At 38.5% G+C, this 24,746-nt stretch overlaps 1 protein-coding gene and 1 long non-coding RNA gene across 5 annotated transcripts in view; one reads left to right on the forward strand and one right to left on the reverse strand.

The window, feature by feature from the left end:
* Positions 1-24,746, forward strand: part of nbeaa (neurobeachin a) — a 772,475-nt gene that overhangs the window by 349,517 nt on the left and 398,212 nt on the right. For 3 of the 4 annotated variants that reach the window (XM_073043888.1, XM_073043887.1, XM_073043886.1), the window contains 4 exons: positions 2,931-3,082; positions 5,820-5,949; positions 7,370-7,497; positions 24,379-24,440. In XM_073043888.1, the coding sequence (XP_072899989.1) occupies positions 2,931-3,082; positions 5,820-5,949; positions 7,370-7,497; positions 24,379-24,440 (472 nt within the window). Of the gene's footprint in view, positions 1-2,930; positions 3,083-5,819; positions 5,950-7,369; positions 7,504-24,378; positions 24,441-24,746 lie in introns of all 4 variants that reach the window. The other variant, XM_073043884.1, reaches the window with a different exon arrangement.
* Positions 1-24,746, reverse strand: part of LOC140726904 (uncharacterized) — a 284,399-nt gene that overhangs the window by 256,859 nt on the left and 2,794 nt on the right. The window lies entirely within an intron of this gene.

The raw sequence follows: 24,746 nt of genomic DNA on the forward strand, positions 1-24,746 counted from the left end.
GCCGCAAGAAGAGAGCATAAATTGCATGATGGGGATCCTTGATGATGGATACTGCTCTCCTGCAGTAGCAGTTTCTATAGATGTGTTCAATGGTGGGGAGGGCTTTACGCATGATTGGCTAGGCCATATCCATTACTTTTTGTAGGCTTTTCTGTTCAAGGGCGTTGGTGTTTCCTTACCAGGTCATGATGCAACCTGTCAATAAACTCACCACTACACATCTGTAGAGGTTTGTCAAAGTTTTAGATATCATGCTAAATCTTTGCAAACTTATAAGAAAGTAGAATTGCTGGTGTGCCTTCTTTGTAATTGCACTTGCATGCTGGGCCCAGAATAGATCCTCTGAAATGATAATGCTGAGGATTTTAAAGTTGCTGACCCTTGCTACCTCTGATCTCCCTGAAGAGGATTAGCTCTGGTTTCCTCATCCCGAGGTCAATAGTCAGCTCCTTAGTCTTGCTGACATTGAGTGAGAAGTTGTTGTGGGACCACTCAGCCAGATTTTTAATCTCCCTCCTATATGCTGATTAATCGTCACCTTTGATTTGGATATAATGGAGGAAATACAGTCTGCCTCAGGAATTGCTGCTGCAGTTCTACACTGCAGTCATTGAGTCTGTCCTGTGCACCTCCATCATTGTGTGGTTTGGAGCCGCCACCAAGCAGGATAGAACCAGACTACAGCGCACAGTGAGGACTGCCGAGCGCATCATTGGAGCCTCCCTGCCCTCTATTGTGGACCTGTACTCTTCCAGGTTGAAGAAGAGGGCGGGGAACATCATAAAGGACTCCTATCCTGCGCACGGACTGTTTGATCTGCTTCCGTCTGGTAGGCGCTTCAGATCCCTCCAGACTAAGACTAATAGGCACTGGAGAAGTTTTTTCCCTACTGCGGTCACTTTGCTGAACAGTTAACTGCCGGTTAACTGTCGGCTAACTATTACTTGGATTGCACTACCTGTATGTATAATCTATATTTTCATTTATATTTATCATTATTATTGTTATGAGCAGAGAGACAACATCTGCCGGAAGTAAATTCCTTGTATGTGCATAGGTACTTGGCGATTAAAGTCTGATTCCGATTCTGATTCTGATTCTGACTATTCTTGTTTACCAAATAACAATTCATAATGATTCTTATGGTTTTAAGTCAATTCTTGCTGGTGCACGGGCACTGGTTTATGTCAACTTCTTGTTCCCCTGACTTAGAACAACTAAGTATTAAATATAGACCATTCTATTTGTCTTGAGAGTTCTCATTTGTGATCCTGACTGCAGTTTACATACTGCCAGTGGCCAGTTATAAGCAAGCACTCACGAAACTGCATAATACTGCCTGTAAACAAGAAACAGCATTTCAAATTGTAGTCAGCAACTTTAACCATGGCCTGTTTCAAGAAAACCCTGCCCATTTATCACCACCATGTAGCCTGTTTCACCAGAGGTCCCAAAACACTAGGCCACTGTTAACTACGATAAGAAATGCCTATTGTTCCTTTCTGAGACTGCATTTTCACAAGTTAGATCATTTGGCTGCACTCCTACTACCTGCATACAGACAGAGCCTAAAGAGCAAGGCTCCAGAGATCAAAGCAACCAAGAGGTGGTTGCAGGAGGCTGAGAAATGGTTACAGGATTGCCTTGATTTGGTGGACTGGGCTACGTTCACAAACTCATCTGAGGCCTGAATGACTACACCAGGGTTGTTACAGACTTCATTAAGACAGCTGTGGATGAGACTATCCCCACAAAATCATTCAGGGTTTTCCCCAATCAGAAGCCCTAGAGGAACAATGAAATCTGGAACCTGTTAGCCAGATCAAAGGCATTCAAGTCGGGAGATCAATAATGTTCCAAGAAGTCCAGGTATGATCTCCAGAAAACCATCTCTGGGGCAAAGTGGAGATTCCAGACTAGACTGGAATTAACAAGGGAGCCTACCCGTGGTAGGTTTTGAATGCCATAACCTCCTACAATGCAAAATCTTGTGACATAGGGGATAGAAGAGCTTCGCTTCTAGATGAGCGCAATGCCTTCTCTGCTCGCTTTGACCACCAGAACAGGGAGGAACCATCATGCGGCCCCATGTCTGCCAATGTTCCTTTGGTCTCACTATCTGAATATGATGTGCAGGCTGCTTTCAAGACAGTGAATCCAAAGAGAGCATCCAGTCTGGACAGAGTACCTGGCCCAGAGTCTTTTTGTGTTGTTCAGTGTCAAAAGAAGCCAAATTCAATCCACTGTGATTTTATGTTATAAAACAATAAAGCGTGGAAACTTCCAAAGGGGCTGAACACTTTTTATATTCACTGTATATTGCATAGGAACAAGCTACCTGGTATATGTGTATCATTGTTTCCAGAAAAGCATCACATGTTCACGGTGTACATCTATTCCTTTTCCTCTATTTGTAGTTACCTGGTATTGACTTTTAGGTCTTTATACTATTGGTATCTGTAGCTAATGGATTTCTCGTTATGCTTATAAAGAGAAGTAAATATTTGCAGATGCTTGATGCAGAGGATAAACTGGCATTTTCATGAAAGGATGATAAATGAGTAGTATAAGGTGATGAGAGGCATAGATAAAGTGTATAAACAGCACCTTTTTCCCAGAGTGGCAATGCCTAATAAGAGAGGACATAATTTTAAGGCGATTGGAGACAAGTGTAGGGGTGGGGGGGGGGGGAGGATTGTCAGTGGTAACTGCATGGAAAGCACAGCCAGTGGTGGTATATAGACTAGGGATATTTAAGAGACTCATAGATAGACAACTGGATGAAAGAAAAATGGAGGGCTACGTAGAAACCTTAGATTGATCGTGGAATAAGTTAAAAGGTCAGCATAACAATGTAGGCTGAAGGGCCTGCACTGTGCTGTGCTATATTCTATGGCAAATTTAACACACTTTTTTCCTGGTTTTATTAGGAGCGTTGTTGTTCCAGTAAAGAAACCTCCACCAGGAAGCCTGGCCATCAATACGGTTGGTGGCTCTAGCTCTGCTAGTCTTGTCACTGGGAGTGCAACGAATATAATTTCTCCTGCAGCAGCCACACCAAAAAGTATGATAAATACTACAGGTACAGTAAACAAAGATCTAGTTATAAAAGTTGAGCAATTCATTAAACAATTGAATCAGGAATTGAAATAGATATTTTGTTTATTGTGAAATGTTATGACCATACATTTGCCTTGGCTCAGTGCACAATGTATAACATTATACACTGAACCAAGACAATTTTGTTTTCTTCATATTAACTTTAATGGATAGCTTTGATTGTGAGCAGAAGTATTTCCAAAGCAGTTAATATTGCATACTCAGTATAATATTTATGAAATCGTATTTTAAATATTGAAAGAATGATCAAAATGAATTAGAATGATCTAATTTCTCTTAATTGTGTTATGTGTTTGTTGCACATCTTTACAAAATGTTCTTTCATGTTACCTTGTCCCTATCGTTTCAAGTATATCAAACTAAGCTTTTTTATCAGAGGAAACATGAGAGGTGATGGAGGTACTCAGTTGATCAGGCAGCATCCGTGGAGGGAAATGGACAGTCAACATACCTACAGTTGAGACTCTTTACCTGAACCGAGAATCTGGACATTCCAGTCCAAATGAATGGTCTCAGCCAATTGTCCAATCAAATAATCTTGCACATCACAAGGATGCATGCAATGATTTGCTGGTTATCTGTTGACTATCTTTGTTGTTTCCCAAAATTAGATGTTAATGACATGTCATGATCCTACAGAGGAAGGAGCCTGTGTTTACTAAGATGATACTTTCTGGTGTTTCTACTGATGTTTATAATGTTTTTATCTTCTTAAAGTGGTTACCAGATGCAGCTGGTTTCAGTGAAACACTACTTGGAGTTTACGTTATGAAACAGATTCAGAACTTGGTCAAGAATTCTCTTGCAGATTCAGTGACCATCTATTATTTGCATACAGATTTTGAAATTATTTATTTAATGCCTTAGATATCTCTGTATCTATGATTGTTTACTCTTAGCTTACCTGAGGATAGCAAATACAAACATATATGCAATAAATAGGCATTTACTTAGAAATATTGGCTGAACTATTGGGAAAGAATCTGACAGAACATGCAAAAACAAAATACTAAAGCATTGGTAGATCAGGCAATATCAGTGGAAATATCAGTTGATGTTTGAAGTCAGGGACCCTTCATCAGACTGGGAAAGCACATTTCTTTTGTGTTAGAGAAAAGAGAGTGATGAATAAGATGAAGTTACCATCTTGTTAGGGTGCGGCTAAAGTTACTCAAGTGGGCTCATTTGTGAAACAGCTATCTGCTTACTGGGAAAATTTAGAGATGGAGTAAACTGAGAAAGAAACATAAAATTTATGTAATGCAAGATCTGAAACCAAAAGGAAAATGTGGAAAAGTCCCGCAGATATATGCTATGGAGAGAAAAACTATATCTGCACCTGCACTGTCTTGTTCTAAATCTGTTATTGAGTCTAAAAGACCACAGAACATGAAGGGCTCCTCATGTTTGTGTTGGACTTGATTAGAACAGTGTAATATGCTACAGCCAGATAGGTTAGAATGGGAATAGGTAGTGCAATGGAGAATTCAAATGTCATGCAATTGAAAACTCAAGATCGTTTTGCGGACTCAGTGGCGGTTTTCTACAAGTGGGCTCCCATTCTGTGTTTGATGTCTCCATAGGTGTGGAGACTACATTGTGACCATTAATTGCAATGCATTAGATTGGAAGAAAGGGCAAATAAAACCATGCTTCACATGTAAATATTGTTTGTATCCTTGTATATTGGAAAGAAGTAAAGTAAAAGAGAGGCATTGAATCTCCTAGAGCTGCGTAGTCAAATGCCATAAGAAGGGAATTGGAGAGTTACAAAAATAATCATTTATTTGGAATCCTGAAAAGGCAAGGAGGGACAAGATGTGTATGATCACCAGATCTCCTTGGTGGTGGTATAAATTGAGAAGAGTGATCTGTTAAATGCAGGTAATGATGGAGTAAAATATGAGAGCATTTGTTTTTTTTGGACTGGGAGAACATTGGGGTGTTCTCCAAGGAAGAATACCCCAATGATATTCTTCCTCATCCCAGGAAGAGGGAAGAAAATGCAGGAAATAGATGATAGCTAATGGCTCTGTCAGCAATGGTACAGAGTAACTGCACTGTTCCAAAAAAAGGATATCTTAGAAGCATGTGCTTGGAAATCATTGTCATTAGCACAGATATAATAAGAGACAACAACTGGGAGAATGGATATGTTTAAATCTAGAAGGTTCTAGATGTCTAGGCTAGCAGAAAAGCAAATTAACAAATGCAACTGAACATTGGTACCCATTTAACAAAAGTCACGAAAAATAGGTTATCTAATCATTATCAATTTGCTGTTTGTGAAAGGTTGCTGTTTGTAAATTGACCATTGCATTTCCTACATTAAAGATTTCTCCAATTCATAATTGCTTTATTGATTGTAAATTGCAACAGGCTGTGTTGAAGTTTGAAAGTCTATCCTTTTATCATATATTAAAAATATAAAGTGGCCAGGCTAGGGTTATTTCAGTAGTTTTGATTAAATTGTTGTTGCTTCTAATGAGATGTTGAGTGTAATGTAAGATATTAGTCCAGTTACCTCAGGAAAAATAGAAGCAAATAATAAGATTAATCTTTTCTTGTATATCAACTTACTTATTAGTACACCATCCAAACTCAGTTTACCCTTCTGTTAATGTGCTTGAATTACATGGCTATACATTGATGTACTGCAGTGTAATTGATCCATCATTCTTGAATGCTGTCTTATATAGGTGCTGCAGAGGCTGCTTCCACTTCTTCCTCCTCTTCCTCTTCCAGCTTTGTGAATGGTGCTACCAGCAAGAATCTTCCAGCAGTGCAGACTGTTGCTCCAATGCCAGAAGATTCAGCTGAGAATTTGAGGTTAACTTTTTTTTTCTATTCACATGAATTCATTTTGCTTAGACTAACTAAACTGTAAAGAAAGTTAGACAAAAACCAAAGATGTCTTTGGGGCAGAATGTGCCAGAATGAATTCTTTGAGAATGTGAAAAAGCACAGTAATGATGGTGGAACGGTGGATGTGGTGCAACTGGATTTTAGTAAGGAGCTTGATAAGGTTCCCCATGCTCATTCAGAAAGCGAGGAGGCATGGGATCTAGAGGAACATGGCTGTGAAGATACAGAATTGGCTTGCCCATAGAAAGCATAGGGTGTTAGTTGATATATTCTGCCTGGAGGTAGGTGACCAGTGGTGCTCCATATGGGATCTGTTCTGGAAGCCCTGCTCATTCTGACTTTCATAAATGACTTGGATGAGGAAGTTAAAAGATGATTTAGTAAATTTACGGTTGATACGAAGGTTGGTGTTGTGTGATTAACATCGAGGATTGTTGTAGGTTGCAACCAGACATCGACAAGATGCAGTGATGGGCTGAGAAGTGGCAGATGGAGGTCAGCCTGGCAAAGTGTGAAGTGTCAAATTTAAAGGCATAATACAGGGTTAATGGCAAGATTCTTGGCAGTATAGAGGAACAAAGGAATCTTGGGGTCCACATCCATAGATCACTCAAAGAGTAAAAAAAAACATTTTACCCTTGATATTCACTGAACTACAATGCCAACAAGGGTTGTGAATACTAAGCAAAAATGTAATCACATTCCTGAATTTACCAATCTCATTAAAAAATTTACAATCCCAGAAATGCATTTCATTTATTGGAACTCATCCTATAAGGAAGTTATTGGAAGTCCTAAATAGAATATATAGAATATAGAACTCTCCAGCACACTAAAGTAAAGTACAGGCCCTTCAGGCCAACATGTTGGCCAATATTATAAACCACTCTCAATCTATCTGATTCTTCCCTCCTACATAGCCCTCCATCTTTTCTATCATCCATGGCTCACTTGAGTCAGCATTTCAATGATAGAAACAAAATAAATTAAGGAGTTTTTAAATTCAAATGTGTGTTTTTAAACAGGCTACATACACATTGATTAATGAAATGTATTTAAAGTAAAATTTTATCAATAGATTAAAATTATTTGAATGGGCAAGAAAGTTTCAAGTTATAATTTAGCACCTATAAAGTATAAATCCCTTCCATTTGAAATGAACTAAAGGAATGAATTTGTGAACAATATGAACTGGCTGAGCCTGATAGTATATCTGCAGTTAACTAAACATGAATGAAAAAGAAATGGAAAGATATGTTGATGGCTGATATTCATGAATACTGGCATTAAATCTTGGGTGTGCTTAGTGCCATTAAATTAAAGGAATAGTATGTCACAAATTATATTGTCATTCTTATATCTACTTTTTTTTATTTCTAAACAGCATCACAGCAAAACTAGAACGGGCCCTTGAAAAGGTTGCTCCACTGTTGCGTGAGATCTTTGTGGATTTTGCTCCATTTCTTTCAAGAACTCTCCTGGGCAGCCATGGCCAAGAGTTGTTGATCGAAGGTACAGGTGCTGTAGAATTAAAATTTCTTTATGTGATGTTCATGTAGTCTTGCTGTGAAGTAGTTGATAGGATTGTTGCCAATTTTCATATTTTTCACTGATAGAGAGAATCAAGTACACAATATCTGAATTTGATCAAAGTGGGGTCCTTTGATTTTTATAATAAAGCTCCAGTTGATAACAAAAAAGTAGTGATGTGGTCATTGACAAAGAAAATGGTTCTGATCCTTTCAATCAAAGTTTCTTTCCTTTCTCCTTGTCTCTAAACATCTCTTAGTCTGCTTCTTTATCATTCCCCAAATCACGTTCTTCTGATCCCCACATTCTGAAGTGGTGGAAGACACCACAGGATAGATCTTTCTATGACTTCCTCAATGTAAACGCCATTCCTCAGTGCAAATCTCTCGGAGATATCACACCAGAACAACAAAAACATTATCATCATGATCACCTCAGAATCTATATAGACTTGCTAGAATTTCTGAACATATCACAATTGTCAATTCCTTCAAAACAATAGCAGAGAATAAAATGAGTAACTCTGCCAGATGAAGTGTAGATATCAAAAAATAACAATGAGTCACTGGTGTAACCCTGAAAGATGCCATTTTTGTTCAAAATAGTTTTTCCGCTTTGAATGAGCTGGTAGACAAATCCAACATTTTTGAAAGTCTTGGTGCAGTCACCACAGGCAAGGAGTTTAAGATTTTATGGAAAATAAAAATAAAGTACCGGTAGTTCCCGAGTTACGAATGTCCGACTTACAGACAACTCGTACTTACGAACCGAGGAAGGAGAACGCCATCCGCCATTTTAAGTCATTGCCATTGAGACTGTGTTGGGTGTTTAACTTTGTATTTGGCTTAAATTTTTCCTAGTAAGATTCACCCTGACCCCGCTCCCCCCCTTCCACTTGGCTGGTGGTGCAGTGAGATCAGCGCCAGGTTCGAGAACGGAAGTTCCCGAGTTCAATCCAGTGACAGACCGATCCCATGCCGGGTTGATGTCGATCCAGTGATTCCTGTACCATCCGTACCGGGTTGATGTCAAGCTTGCAACTCGACCTTGTAAAAAAAAAACCCTACCACCTCCAGTTTAAATTCCCATGCGGAATATTGTGGAGGATCAAATACCCAAACCTAGCACAGCCCCCACTTGTCCCATTTAGCCTGTCTCAATGCGGTGGTCCTTAGGACCCAGTGGACATCGGGACCCATTGCCCACAGTGTTTCTGTTCCATTGACGGGAAACGATCGCGATTGAAAATAAAGTGGAAATAATAAAGCATTTGGAAAGAGGTGAAACAACATCGGTCATTGGAAAAGCGTTAGGCTACAGTCAGTCAACGATTGGAACAATTTTAAAGGATAACGGATAAAGTCAGAATAATGGAGCATGTGAAAGGCCCTGCCCCGATGAAAGCTACAATTATTACTAAGCAATGCAGTGGTTTAATTATTGGAATACATATGTTTCTTAAGTGTTTTAAATGCATAGAAAGGTAAAATATATACTATATACTAAGACAAACATTTGACTAACTGACACTAAATAATACTGGATGTACTTGTTCCGACTTACGTACAAATCTGACTTAAAGACGGACTCAAGAATGGAACTCGTACGTAACCCAGGGACTGCCTGTACCACAAATTAAAATAGAAGATACCAGTAACTCTCAGCAGCCAAAGCAGAATCCGTGCTGTCAGTAGAGTAGCTGATAGAAGCAGTTGAAAAATAGAATGGGCCACTGTTGACATAAATCTGAAAGCTAGATAGTCTGCAGATGATGTCGTCAGTAGTCTGAACATACTGTAGATGGGAAAGAGTATCAGTATTTTTTAATTTAAAATTAACAGAACATAAAGCGAAAAATTATCATTGCTTCTATAGATAGTATATTGTGTCTTTTATGACATATAATATGTTCAATAGTTTTGTCCTTTGTTCTGAATCATCAATATTGAAATGAAGACTGAAATTGTGCTTGGTTTATTATTTTTAATTTTAATTATGCTTTATTTATTCTAAATGGACTGTTACAATTAAAACACTTTATAGCTATTGGTTGTAAGGCCACATAAATTGAGTTTTCAGTTCTATTATATTAATTATTGAGACCACAATTGAATTAAGGTTCAAGTGGACCTACAGTTCTAGAACCAAGAACTTGCTTGTTCAGCACCAGAATGTCTCATTAAAATGAATAATAGGAAATAAAATGGAATTTAAAGAAAATTAACTTCCCATTTAGTTTATTAAAGGTAGATTAGGTAGTCATTGGGAGCTTTGCCAAATCTTTCTTGATTTGAAATTTATCGGAGCAAACCTAAATAAATCGGGATTTTGGTCTAAAACTTGAACATAAACTGACCATTATATTTCTGCTCATCTGCATTCTAGTTTCTTAAAAATAATACTAAAACACAAACTTTAGATTTCACAATGTAGAAATTCTAAGAAATTAGTAAAGGATTTTGTAATTGATTAATTTGTGAAGGCAGTAATTTATCACACAAAGTAGATGCAACAGATAATTAGCATATCATGCTGCACAAAAAAATGAGAGACATTGAGCACCAGCTGCAAAATAGTCTCATGCCAACAAGGGTCAATTTCAAGTAATTACTATCCATCTATTATACTGCTGATTAGAAAGGTCACGCACTTTCTCTCCCAGTTTCTCCAGCCATCTTCCCCCTTCTTCCCTCGACTTTCCTGTATTATTGCCCTTAGAAATTTGGTCAATGCTGCAATTATAATAGCGAACAGTTTCAGAAAAGCTGCTCAGTGTGCTCTATCAATAAGGCATTTATCTTTTAAGTTCTGTGTACCAATTAGTTTGAAGCACAACTCAGTTTTTAATGGCAGCTACAGAAAATAACTTTTTGCTATATGGTTGAAAGTAGTTGAAAAGTTGTTTCCTTGAAATAAAATTCATTGTTGAGTTTTTGAGCATAGTTCAAAGGTAGCATTGAACTGTACCTATTCAATGTTAGAAGACAAAATCCTGGTGAATATTCAGTATGTATATAATTAGATGAAATGGCTAATTATAAAAAATTAAACAGCTATAACATAGAATTAGCAGACTACATACCAGATTTTGTCATTATTCTACAGATGTTTCCAGCTCACTTGGAGGATTCAATAGATGATGAATTTTCATGGAGTGTTGATGATTTGCTTCTTTAAAATATTGTATTAAGTGAAAATGGTTTGTTTCCTTTGTGTATGTTTTTATACATGTATTTTATTTAATTCAATACAAAATTTGGTACATTTTATCTGCAGTTCTAAACATTAAGGTATTTATTTTGAACAAATTTATGACGATGGCTTTATTGGCACTTTTCTTTGACTTGTGAGAATCTAATGCAATGATATTTTAAATATTAAAAATACCAACAATCAGAGACTGATTTTGCATGCACAATTATATGGGCAACATATTGGCTTTACATTTTCTTCTTTATATATTCAACTTTCTCATTGCATATATAGTCAAAAACCAGCACAAACAAGTTTCAATATAATGTATATTATGCATTCTTAATAGAGTTAAAATTTCAATTAGTCTTTGTGAGTAGTTATTGTTAACTCCTGAGCTTTGAAGGTTACTGTTCCTTAAATGTTCTATCTCCCCAGAGGCTGCCTCAGCCACTGAATATTTCCAGTATTTTCTGTTTTCAGTTGGTATTACCATAATTTGCTCTTATATTTGCATTATGAGTTATGATATGAAGTTCTTTTGTGAACTAGCATTGATACTACAGTATGCAATTGTACTTATAATACACAGAATTTCATTACATCTCGGCTATTGTACTGAAATATCAGAAGGTTGATATGTGCGTGACATGAATAGATCATAAAACATAGTGGTAGAATTAGGCCATTCAACCCACTGAGTCTGCTCTGCCATTCCATCATGACTGATTTATTCTCCCTCTCAAATCCATTCTTCTACCTTCTTCCAGTAACTTTTGATGTCCTTACTAATCAATAACCTAAATATACTCAGACTTACTCTCTACAGCCATCTGTGGCAATAAATTCCACACATTCACTGTTCTCCGGCTGATGAAATTCCTCCTCATCTCTGTTCTAAAGAAACATTGTAATAGTCAGAGAGCTATGCCATCTTGGACTTTCAATATTCAATAGTTTTCAATGAAAATGCCTCCTATTCTTCAAAACTCCACTAAGTATAGACCCATCGTTATCAATGAACTTCTCATACATTAATCACTTCTCATACATTAATCCTTTCATTCCTGGGATGATACTCCTGAACCTCCTTTTGACTCTCTCCTTTTTCAAGTCAAGTCAAGTCACTTCTTTTGTCATTTCGACCATAACTGCTGGTACAGTACATAGTAAAAATGAGACAAAGTTTTTCAGGACCATAGCATTACATGACACAGTACAAAAACTAGACTGAACTACGTAAAAAAACAACACAGAGAAAACTACACTAGACTACAGACCTAACAGTGCAGGCATTACAATAAATAATAAACAGGACAATAGGGCAAGGTGTCAGTCCAGGCTCTGGGTATTGAGGAGTCTGATAGCTTGGGGGAAGAAACTGTTACATAGTCTGGTCGTGAGAGCCCGAATGCTTCGGAGCCTTTTCCCAGACGGCAGGAGGGAGAAGAGATTGTATGAGGGGTGCATGGGGTTCTTCATAATGCTGTTTCCTTTGCGGATGCAGCGTGTAGTGTAAATGTCCGTGATGGCAGGAAGAGAGACCCCGATGATCTTCTCAGCTGACCTCACTATCCGCTGCAGGGTCTTGCGATCCGAGATGGCGCAATTTCTGAACCAGGCAGTGATGCAGCTGCTCAGGATGCTCTCAATACAACCCCTGTAGAATGTGATGAGGATGGGGGGTGGGAAATGGACTTTCCTCAGCCTTTGCAGAAAGTAGAGACGCTGCTGGGCTTTCTTTGCTATGGAACTGGTGTTGAGGGACCAGGTGAGATTCTCCGCCAGGTGAACACCAAGAAATTTGGTGCTCTTAATTATCTCTACCGAGGAGCCGTCGATGTTCAGCAGGGAGTGGTTGCTCCATGCCCTCCTGAAGTCAACAACCATCTCTTTTGTTTTGTTCACATTAAGAGACAGGTTGTTGGCTCTGCACCAGTCTGTTAGCCGCTGCACCTCCTCTCTGTAAGCTGACTCGTCGTTCTTGCTGATGAGACCCACCATGGTTGTGTCATCGGCGAACTTGATGATGCAGTTCAAGCTGTGTGTTGCAGCACAGTCATGGGTCAGCAGAGTGAACAGCAGTGGACTGAGCACGCAACCCTGGGGAGCCCCCGTGCTCAGTGTGATGGTGTTGGAGATGCTGCTCCCGATCCGGACTGACTGAGCTCTCCCAGTCAGAAAGTCTAGGATCCAGTTGCAGAGGGAGGTGTTCAGGCCCAGTAGGCTCAGCTTTCCAGTCAGTTTCTGGGGGATGATTGTGTTGAATGTTGAACTGAAGTATATGAACAGCATCCGAACGTATGTGTCTTTTTTGTCCAGGTGGGCTAGGGCCAGGTGGAGGGTGGTGGCAATGGCGTCATCTGTTGAGTGGTTGGGATGGTACGCAAACTGCGGGGGTCCAGTGAGGGGGGCAGCAGGGTCTTGATATGCCTCATGACGAGCCTCTCAAAACACTTCATGATGATGGATGTAAGTGCAACGGGACGGTAGTCATTTAGGCAGGACACTGAAGACTTCTTCGGCACGGGGACAATGGTGGCGGCCTTGAAGCACATTGGAACGGTGGCGCTGCTCAGGGAGATGCTGAAGATGTCAGTGAGAACATCTGCTAGCTGGTCTGCACATCCACTGAGCACTCTACCAGGGATGTTGTCTGGTCCAGCAGCCTTCCATGGTTTGACCCCATAAAAGGCCCAGAACTGCTCACAATACTCACAATTGCCAACATCTTATAAAGCATTACATATTTATTTTTATATGAATGAATGTTAACAGTATACTTTTACCTTCCTTACTACCAGTTCAACATGCAAATCCTGCACTAGGACTTCCAAGTCGCTTTGTACCTCTGATTTCAGGAATTGCTCCCCATTTAGAAAATAGTTGTTCCTTTATTCCTTCTACCAAAGTGAATGACCATACATTTCATCTGTCAATTCATTTTCCATTCTCCTAATCTGTCCAAGTCGTTCTGCAGACCCTTGTTTCCTCAATACTACCTATCTCTGTATCATCCACAAACCTGGTCACAAAGCCTTCAACTTAGTCATCCAAATCATTAATATAAAACATGAAAAGTAGTAGAACCAACACTTACCCCTGCAGAACACCAGCAGTCAACCAGAAAAAGCCTCCTTTATGCCTATTCTTTGCTGTTTGCCAGTGAGCCAATCTTCTGTCCATGCTGGTAACTCTTCTGTTATATAGTGGACGTTAGCTTATATCAGCCTCGTGTGGCACCTTGTCAAAGGTCTTTTCAAAATCTGAGTAAACTTAATTCAGTTCAATTCAAATTTAACTATCATTGAGCCATACATAATGAAGCAGTGTTACTCCAGGGTCAGGGTGCAAAGCGCAGTACCAACAGTCGCACAGAGCACACGCAAGATAGCAAGCACAAATGGTATCACAATTACAGAATAAAAGAGTCCAAAACTTGTGTCATCAATCTACAGTTGACCTTCTGCTGAGTGAACACGGGTGGGAGGGAGGGGGTGTGTGGCACCGACTCCAGTCTGGATACCGTGCCACACCACCCTCGGTGAGGTGCACTGGCTCCAATGCCTCTCTCAAGCGACCCCACAGCTTGGGGCCTAGTCCTCCCATATACAAGATAGAAAGCACATATAGAATATCACTAAGATACAGCCATGCAAAGCATATATGTATATAGCCTAGACCCTTGAGAGCATCTACTTTCTCTCCTTTGTCTATCCTGCCTGTTATTTCCTCCAAAAGTTCCAATAGATTTGTTAGGCAAAATTTCCACTTAAGGAAAGACTCTGGCCTATTTTATTGGTGCCTTTGAGTATTCCAAAACTCCATCCTTAATAAATGTCTCTTGTCAACCACTGAAGTCAGGCTAACTGGCCTTTAATTTCTTATCTTTTGCTTCCTTCCCTTCTTAAAAAATTGAAGGGATACTTGTGATTCTTTTTCTTCCTGAACCATTCCGGAGCCTAGTGATTTTTAAAGGTAACTAGTAATGCCTCCACATTCTCTTCAGCTACCTCTTTTGAAACCCTGGTATGCAGTCCATCTGTTCCAAGTGACTTATCTACCAGTCCATTTCTGTCACGTTGCTGGTATCTTCCATGGTGAATACTGATGTAGAATACTTATTTGGTTTGTCTGCCATTTCTTAGTTTCCCTATTACTACTCTCTACGTCATTTTCCAGCGGTCCAATGCCCACTCTTGCCTCTTCCTTTATTCTATAAGACCTATTTCTTTTTGTATCCTCTTTTGTTTTATTGGCTAGGTTACCTTCATATTTCATCTTTTCTCTCCTTATTTGTTGCTACCTTCTGTAGCTTTTTAAAAAGCTTCCCACTAATATTTGCTGTATTATCTGCCCTCTATTTGCTTTTATGCTATATTTGACTTCCCTTGTCAGTCAAGGTTGCCTCATCCTCCCTTTATAATGCTGCTGCTTCTTTGGGGTGAATCGATCCTGCAACTTCTAAATCAGAATCAGGTTTATTATCACCGGCATGTGACATGAAATTTGCTAACTTAGCAGCAGCAGTTCAGTGCAATAAATAATCTAGAAGAGAAAACAATAAGTAAAATAAAAATAATAATAATTATAAAAACAATTAAATCAATTACAGTATACATATATTGAATAGATTTTTAAAATGTGCAAAAAAGCTAGAACTACTGTATATGTATTACCCACAGAAGCTCTGGCCATTGCTGCTCTACTGTCATTCTTGCTAGTGTCCCCTTCCAACCAACTTTGGCCAGCTCCCTGCAACAGAAGGCCTCTGAGATATCTAAATAACTGAACCAGGAAATGTCAGCTACGTGGCACAATCAGTGAGTGAGCTATGAAATGTTTCATAATTCAAGCTACCCACACAAAATTTCAAAATAAATATATTGTTCTGCACATGAAGCAAACTCGCTTTCTCTTATCCATCATCCAGATATGTAATGTTCCTGTAGTTGTTTCTCTGTGATTAAAAAAAAAGTAATGCACAGCAGACACTTTAAAATCTTCAAAGTGGTCCAAAGCATGGTTAAATTGGAGAAGTTGCATATTTAATTACAGATCCTTAGGTTTTGTAAAATCACTTTGTCTTCTTAAGCAATGTATCAAAATTAGGAAATGAATCAGAATCAGGTTTAGTATCACTGGCATGTGTCGTGAAATTTGTTAACTTAGCAGTAGCAGTTCAATGCAATACATAATGTAGAAGTGAAAAACATAATAAGTAAATAAGTAAATCAGTTACAGTATATGTATATTGAATAGATTTTAAATTGTGCAAAAACCAGAAATAATATATATTAAAGAAGTGAGGTATTGTTCAAGGGTTCAATGTCCATTTAGGAATCAGATGGCAGAGGGGAAGAAGCTGTTCCTGAACCGCTGAGTGTGTGCCTTCAGACTTCTTTATCTCCTACCTGGTGGTAACAGTGAGAAAAGGGCATGCCCTGGGAGCTGGAGGTTATTGATAATGGACATTACCTTTCTGAGACACTGCTCCTTGAAGATGTCCTGGGTACTTTGTAGGTGAGTCACCACGATGGAGCAGACTAAATTTACAACCCTCTGCAACTTCTTTCGGTTCTGTGCAGTAGCCCCACAGTCCCCCCCCCCCCCCCCCCACACACACACACACACCAGACAGTGATGCAGCCTGTCAGAATGCCCTCCACGGTACATCCATGGAAGTTTTAGAGTGTATTTGTTTATGTACCAAATCTCTTCAAACTCCTATTGAAGTATAGTTGCTGTCTTGCCTTCTTTATAATTGGATCGATATGGGAGCAGGTTAGATCCTCAGAGATCTTGACACCCAGGAACTTGAAACTGTTCACTCTCTTTGCTTCTGATCCCTCTCTAAGGATTAGTATGTGATGTGATCAAGCAAGAGAATATTCAGAGAAGATTCATAAGAATATTAGCCTGGACTGGAGAACTTGAGTTATATTGATGGTCTGGGCCTCTTTTCCCTGGAGCAAACGAGGCTGAGTGGTGATCTTACAGAGATTATGCAGTTTTGAGGGGTTTAGATAATGTATATAGTTACCGTCTTTTTTTCAAGAATCCAAACTTAGAGGATATCAGTTTAGGGTAGAATATGAACGATTTAAAGGGAAACTGAGAAGATAAATTTTCACAGGAAGTGCTGAATATTTTTAGTGAGCTTGCAAAGAAGGTGGTAGATGAAGGTACAGTTACAATGAGTACAATGCATTTGGATTGAAATATTGAAAAGTATATGGATGTAACACAGGCAAATAGGGTTAGCTTAGAGAGACATGTTTGTCAGTATTAGTGAGTTGGACTGAAAAGTCTGTTTCAGTAGACAATAGGTGCGGGAGTAGGCCATTTGGCCCTTCGAGCCAGCACCACCATTCACTGTGATCATGGCTGATCATCCACAATCAGTATCCTGTTCCTGCCTTCTTCCCGTATCCCTTGACTCCGCTATCTTTAAGAGCTCTATCTAACTGTTGTATATAATTTGATGGACCTAGAGCCATGTAGCACAGAAACTGGGGCCTATGCCAACTAAAGTGCGTGATTATTCTAGTCCTATTTGTCTACATTAATTCCATATTTATCTATAGTCCGCTCTTTCAAGTGGCTGGATGTTTCTTAAGATTGTTCATGTTCCAGACTCCACCATCTCCTCTGGTAGTTCATTCCAGATACCAACTCTTTGATTTGCTCCTTAGATCTCCTTTAAGCTTCCTCACTCTCACCTTAACCCTATGCCTTCTTACTTTAGACACCCCTGCCCAGTCAATGTCACTGTTAATGTTATATACCTCTGTCATATCTCTTCTTAGCTTTCTTTATTTCAGAGAAAAGTAGGCCCAGCCCGTTGCTCTGAGCAGGCATTTTTTACATGGCCTGAAATTGTGCGGCTCTTTTAACTGTTTAAGTATTGATAAAATTCCAGATGCTCAGCACCAAAGGCTACGTGCTCGGGAGCATTTCAGTCACTGCACAGCCACGCATTCACGCAGCTTAGAGGGAACAGTGACTTAGCCCGCCTAATCTTTTCTGATAATTTGAGTCCTCCAATCCAGATAATATCCTGGTGAATCTTTTCTGCACCCTCTCTGGCTTAATCACTTCGTTCCTATTGGGTGGTGACCAGAACTGCTCACAATGGCCTCGGTATGATCTTCCTAATATTTTCTACAGTTGCAATAATGACTTTTCAACTCTTATACTCATACTTGCTATATTGCCTCCCTCTCTACTTGTGTCCCCATTTTCAAGGGAATGATGTACTTCTGCTCAGGTCCTTCTGCTCAGCAACAATTCCCAGGGCTCTGCCACTTACTGTGCATAATACTGACCTAGTTTAACTTACCAAAATGCATTTTCCCATTGATCTATATCCTCTGAAATATTTGATAACTTTCTTTATTGTTCATTTTATCACCAATTTTGACATGATCCGACATCAAATGTACCAACCAGGTCATCCACATTGTCATCCAAATCTTAATATACAGTACATATAACAAACAACAGAGAATTCTGGACTGATCCTTATTGTACACGACTAGTCACAGGCCTCCAATCTAACACTCATCTCCTCAACTACCACCATCTTCTCCAATCATTGAGCCAGTTTTATATTTTACTAACTTGTCCTGAATCCAATGTATTCTAACTTTCTGGATCAGCATCCTATGCAGGATTTTGTTGAAGATTTTGTTAACGTCCATGTAGACAATGCTTAGCAACTTACTCTTGTCAATCCTCTTGACCACCTCTTCTAAAAAGGAACAATCAAATTTCTGATATATGATTTCTCATGCACAAGACCTTTTCTACTTTTATACTTGATCCCTTTTCCAAAATCTTCTCTAATGTTATATTTCATACCCATTGCAGTAAATGTCAAGATTCAATTAATCTTTCTAAGTTGCTTGCTGTATATGGTTTTTTAGACCATATGACTATAAGACATAAGAGCAGAATTAGGCCATTGGACCCATCAAGTCTGCTGCACCATTCCATCATAGCTGATCTATTCTCCTTTTCAACACCATTCTCCTGCCTTCTCTGCATAACCATGTCTAGGTGACTTATGTTCCTTTAGACTTTTTATCCTACTAAGCATCTTCTCCTTAGTAATATCAAAACACTCACTACTGCCTCCTGACACTTGCATTTTTGGCATTTTGCTAGTGTCTTCCACAGTGAAGACTGATGCAAAGTACTTTTTCAGTTCATCCGCCATTTGTTTGTCCCCAATTATTACCAGTCCAGCATCATTTTCCAGTATCCAATATCCACCCTCATCTCTCTTTTACTCTTAATGTATCTGAAAAAAACTTTTTGTATCCACTTTGATATTATCGGCTAGCTTACCTTCATATTTCATCTTTGCTCTCTTTTTTAGTTCCCCCTGTTGGTTTTTAAAAACTTCCCAATCCTCTGCCTTCCCACTAATTTTTGCAATATTGTTCACCCTCTCTTTTAGTTTTAAACTGTCTTTGACTTTTTTTTATTGTCAGCCACGGTTGCCTCATCCTCCCTTTAGAATACTTCTTCATCTTTGGGATACATCTTTCCTGAGCCTTCAAAAATTTCCCTGGAAACACCAGCCATTGCTGTTTTGCCATCATCTCTGCTTGTGTCCCCTTCCAGTGAACTTTGGCCAGTGCCTCTGTAATTCCCTTTACTCCACTGTAATACTGATAACATCCACTTTTAGTTTCTGCTTCTCAAACTGCAAGGTGAATTCTGTCCCCCAAGATTATTGCAATGTTGCCCTTTTTACATGGCTTATCCATCTCCCATTGTAATATGTAGCGCATATCTAGGCTACTGTTCAGAAGCCTGTATATAATTCCCATCCCTTGCGGTTTCTTAACTCTACCCACATGAATTCTACATCTTCTGATCATATGTCTCCTCTTTCTAAGGATTTAATTTCATTTTTTACCAACAGAGCTACCCCTCTGCCTTTCTTTTTGTTACAATGTATATCCTTGGATGTTAAACTCCTAACTATGATCTTCTTTAAGCCATGACTCAGAGATGCCCATAATGTCAAACCTGCCAATCTCTAAATATGCTACAAGGTCATCTACATTATTCTGTATACTGTGTGCATTCAAATATAACACCTTCAGTCTTCTATTCATCACCCTTTTTGATTTTGAACCCCTGTTAGACTTTAATTCATACCACTAAATATCATATCTGCCTGTCCTTCCCCACAGTCTCAATATACAGTTCATTTAGTTGTGTACCAAATGTTCCATTATCGGCCCAATCATTCGGTTCCCATCCCTTTGCCAAATTAGTTTAAACCCTGCCCACAGCTCTAGTAGCAAATCTGCCTGCAAAGATATTGGTCCCCCTCAAGTTCAGGTATAATCTGTATTTTTATGTACAAGTCATAACCTCCCTAAAGAGATGTCAATAATCCAGAATTCTGAAGCCCTGACCCCGGCATAAATTCCTCAGCCACATATTCATCTGCCAAATCATCATATTTGTACCCTTACTGGCACATGTGTTACGTATTCAGGCAACAATAAATATATGTGAGTTAGGCAAGGGGTTTTATAACAAATAACACGTTTATTAAACACTGAAAACAAACCCCCCAAAAGTAAACAAACACTAACATAACCGGAAATCAGCTGCTGTGCGGCAGCTCAAACAGTTCTTAAAGCGATGCAGCTCAAACAGTTCTTAAAGCGATATGCCGAAAGTTCAAAATGCTCACAGTCCATTTAAAAGGAGAGACTTTTTTAAGGCGATTTAAATTCTCTTCCACGTCGTTGTCCTTCGATCCCCGGCGTCGAACTCTTCCCACGTAGAATTTTTATGAAACGTAACGGTTTAAAGGCACTGACCTCTTCTTCCACGCTATTCTCAATCTCCTGCTTTCCCGCAGAGATTAACACGAGAACAGTCAACGAAATCCTTCCGAATGAGGATCACACAAGGTCGAAACCATTCCACCGTCGAAAATCGATTCTCCTCGATCTTTAACTTCCGAACTTTTATCTTCACTCTCCACAGTAAAGAAACTGCTGGCAATGACCTTTTAAACTTTAGGCATTAGATAAAACTTCATTTTCCAACTAAACTGCGTCATCACATTAAATCACGCAGTGGCATGAAGTCAACTTGGCAAATCCAGCCACGAACTGCCCCTCCCCACAGGGTGGGTCTTCCTTTTATAACCTGTAAAAAAAAACTGTCACATGACCTCTACTGGCGGGAAAATGACGTCACTCCACCATCACAAGACCATTACCTCAAGTCCAGTATAATTTCAACCCCAGTCACGTGACAAGGGTACCACTGTCACATGTCACGGGTACGTAACACATGGTATAGGCAGCAATCCAGTGATTTCTTCCCTGGTGGTACTGCTTTTCAGCTTCCTGCCAAACTCGTTATATTCTCTCTTCAGGACCTTCTCTCTTTTCCTCCCTATTTTCTTTTCCTTTTTATGTTTCAACCACTTCTGACAGACTGTCAAAAAATGTGGTTGAGGCAGGTACAATAGTACCATTTAAGAAGCGCTTGGATAGGTACCTGGAGGGGCAGACTGTGAAGGATATGGGCCAAATACAGGATATTGGGAGGCCACTCTGGTTGGCATCAATTCATTGGGCTGAAGGGCCTGTATCCATCCTGTATTGTTCTATGATTTTAAACACTAGGAACCTGTGATGCCTTTAGGCTGCAATTCTTTGTTATCTCATTCTATTTATTCTTCCTTCTAAGAGGGGTAAATTCACAATTTCAAACAATATAGAACATCTGCTAACTTAATTGTCTTCTCTGTTAACCCATCGACACACTTTTGTGAATAAAGAGAAAGCTGGAATATGGAAGTGGATCAATCAACTTTGTGGAGGCAAAAAGTGCAAATAAACATAATTAGTTTGGAATCCTATGTCAAGACTGAAATGGAAGAGGAAGTATTGGTAGTACATATTATACTTCCACTGTTCTGTCATGGCAAAATAGTTTCATTCTCTCCTCTTTCTTCTCAATCTTGATGCAGGGCCTCCACAGTTGCTGCTTGCCCCACAAGTTTTACCAGAAATATCCTCTTAATTTTAGACACCAGCATCTGGCATCTTTCGGTGTTCATCATTAGAGATTTTGTATGTCCTTCTCTCAATTGCTAATCAACCTATCTTGTATTGTCAGCAATTTTGTTTGTAGTATACTCAGTCACTATATCCAAGTCATTATTATAAATTATTAACAGTTGTGGCACCCCAATGGTTACTGAATGCCAATTCAAAAATGATCAGTTTTACTCTGTTTGCTGGAGTTAGCCATGCCTCTATCCCTGACAGTAAATTAGCCCCAATCTTGGCAACTCTTATACATCATCTTTTATGTGACACTTTATTAAATACTCTCTGGAAATCAAAATGTATTGAATCTTCTGGTTACAAAAAGTGCTGAATGCACTTAGCAGCTTTGATTGCAGTCACGAAAAGAGAAGAACCCTTTTTCAGGTGTGGAATGTTAATTCCATTTCTCTTTCTTCAGATATCAGCATTTTGTGTTTAGTTTTCCAGAATTTGCAGATTTTCTTTAATGTTCTCTGGTGTTAGTCTTGTTAGCACCAGTTTCCTGTTGACTATCTCCCTTCTTTCTTCAATAATTGTCCACATCAGCAGTTTTCTCAGCCCCGGACCTCTCTGGAATCCAGGGAATTTTTTGTAGATTACATACAATGCATCCACATTAGTTTCAAACCCAAAAATGATACCCCAAAGCCAAATTGGAAAATTTCCTGTGCTATGATGCTTGACTATGAAATGGTTAATTAATCTTGCATATTACGCAGTACTAGATCCAAAATAGCCTATTGGATGTTTAATCCTTCAACTGTTATGTTGTACATACTATTTATTACAAATTACTATAAATTGCAGATTGTATATTCAGATGGAGACATAACGTAAACATTTTTACTCATAATTGTGAAAGATGTAAGAAATAAAGTCAATTCATTTCAATTCAATTCAACATTAATTGCTCTAGAAAATCATCCCAACTATATGACCTTGTTCACAAGACTAACCTTGTGGAATAAAAGATTTTTGGATTGTAATTATCTTAGATATTTTTAAAAATATTAATATTTGAAATAATCTTTTTATTAATTTTATATAAGTTCCTATGTTTTTAGTTTCTGTGAATGGTTCAAAAAATTTAGTTAAAGTGTTGCAGTATATTTCCTTGAATTTTGTTAGTGAAAATTCAGACCATAATTGTAATTAGTTGCTAAGCATTTTGATTTAATCACCAGAGGTGGATGACAAAGGTCATTTAACCAAATTCAGCCTGATTACAATTTGGAATTGCAGTATCACTGTGAGTCTCATGCTTCAGAGTAAGCAATATACAGTGCTGTTTCAGCCATGTCTGCAAGATCCAATCCATATTCCAGGTTATTCCATTACAGTAGTGTTATTACTGAGATGAGGTTTCAGAGCTGAATTTTTATACCAGGAAGTGATTTAGATTCATAGATAAATAATTTATTTAATGAGCCTTTAAATATTTTAAAAAGATTTACTTTAAGAGCAGAGTGAAGGAGATTAACAGCAAACAATTTCAGAGATCTAGCTTTAGTACTTGAATAGTCTTCTCTCTAAGCTAGGATTCCAGGCATAAGGTAGCCTGATAAATTCTGTTTGCATGATAATTTAATATACCATATGTGGTCATAGAAAAGTATAGCATAGAAACAGGTCTTACAGCCCATCTAGTCCTTGCCAAAACCATTTAAACTGCCTACTCCCAATTACCTTCACCAGGACCATAGCCCTTCATACCCAAGCATCCGTGTATCTATCCAAACATGGGTTAAAAATTTACTTCCTTAACCCATGACCTCTAGTTGTAGTCCCACCCAACCACAGTGGAGAAAGCCTGCTTGCATTTACCCTGTCTAAACTGTTCATAATTTTATATACCTCTATCAAATCTCCACAATTTCCTATGTTCTAAGGAATAAAGTTTTAACCTATTCAATCTTAACTTATAACTCATGTCCTCCAGACAAGAAAACATCCTTGTAAATTTTCTCTGCACTCTTTCAACCTTATTTGCATCTTTCCTGTTGGTAGGTGACCAAAACCACACCGCAATTCTCCAAATTAGGCCTCACCACATCTTGTACAACTTGATAATAGATTGATAATAACAATGGATGTAGTATTTAATTATTCTGCACTGAAAACTCCAGAAACAGAATAACACTTATCATTACAAACAGTAGTAGTTTTTGTCCTTATGGTTCAAGATGCATTGTGAATATAGTTTACTGGTAAATATGAACCAATGCAGTCATTTTTATGCACAGCAATAAAAAGACAAGATGTCTGAAAAGAAAGATATTTACTGTATTACATAATGCATTCCACTAGATTTACAGTTCTTCACTTTATCTTGCAATTTTTTTAAAAAATGGAATAGATCATGGTATAATCTAAATGCTATTTAGCTTCTAGGAAAATGTGGGTATCATGACCACCTAAACTAATGACAATATTTAGCAATTAAATAATAAACCAAAGTTTTGTATTTAGCGACTATTGTAATTCTCTATAATATTTCAAGATATGGCACTAGTAATGCTGTTTCAAATTATTATATAATTCTCAAAATAAATGTATTTGTAATCTTTTGCAGGCCTGGTGTGTATGAAGTCTAGTACCTCTGTTGTAGAACTGGTTATGTTACTATGTTCACAGGTAAGATATTTTGATGTAATGCTTCCAAAATTTTTGCATTAAGACATGAAAAAAATCACATGGAAATACTTATTTTTTGTTTGAGATACAGCATGGAATAAGCCCTTCGGGCAATTGCCAATATATAAATGGAGATAATAATTAGATCAGGTATTTGAAGAATTGTAATTTATGTAATTGATGACCAATTAAAAGAAAATGGATGGTGTCACAGAGTCATAGAAAAGTACAGCCCCTAAACAGGCCCTTCAGCCCATGTAGTCCATGCCAAACCATTGAAACTACCTAGTCTCATTGACTTGCACC

Source organism: Hemitrygon akajei, chromosome 4 (genome assembly GCF_048418815.1).
Source record: "Hemitrygon akajei chromosome 4, sHemAka1.3, whole genome shotgun sequence".
NCBI lineage: Eukaryota > Metazoa > Chordata > Chondrichthyes > Myliobatiformes > Dasyatidae > Hemitrygon > Hemitrygon akajei.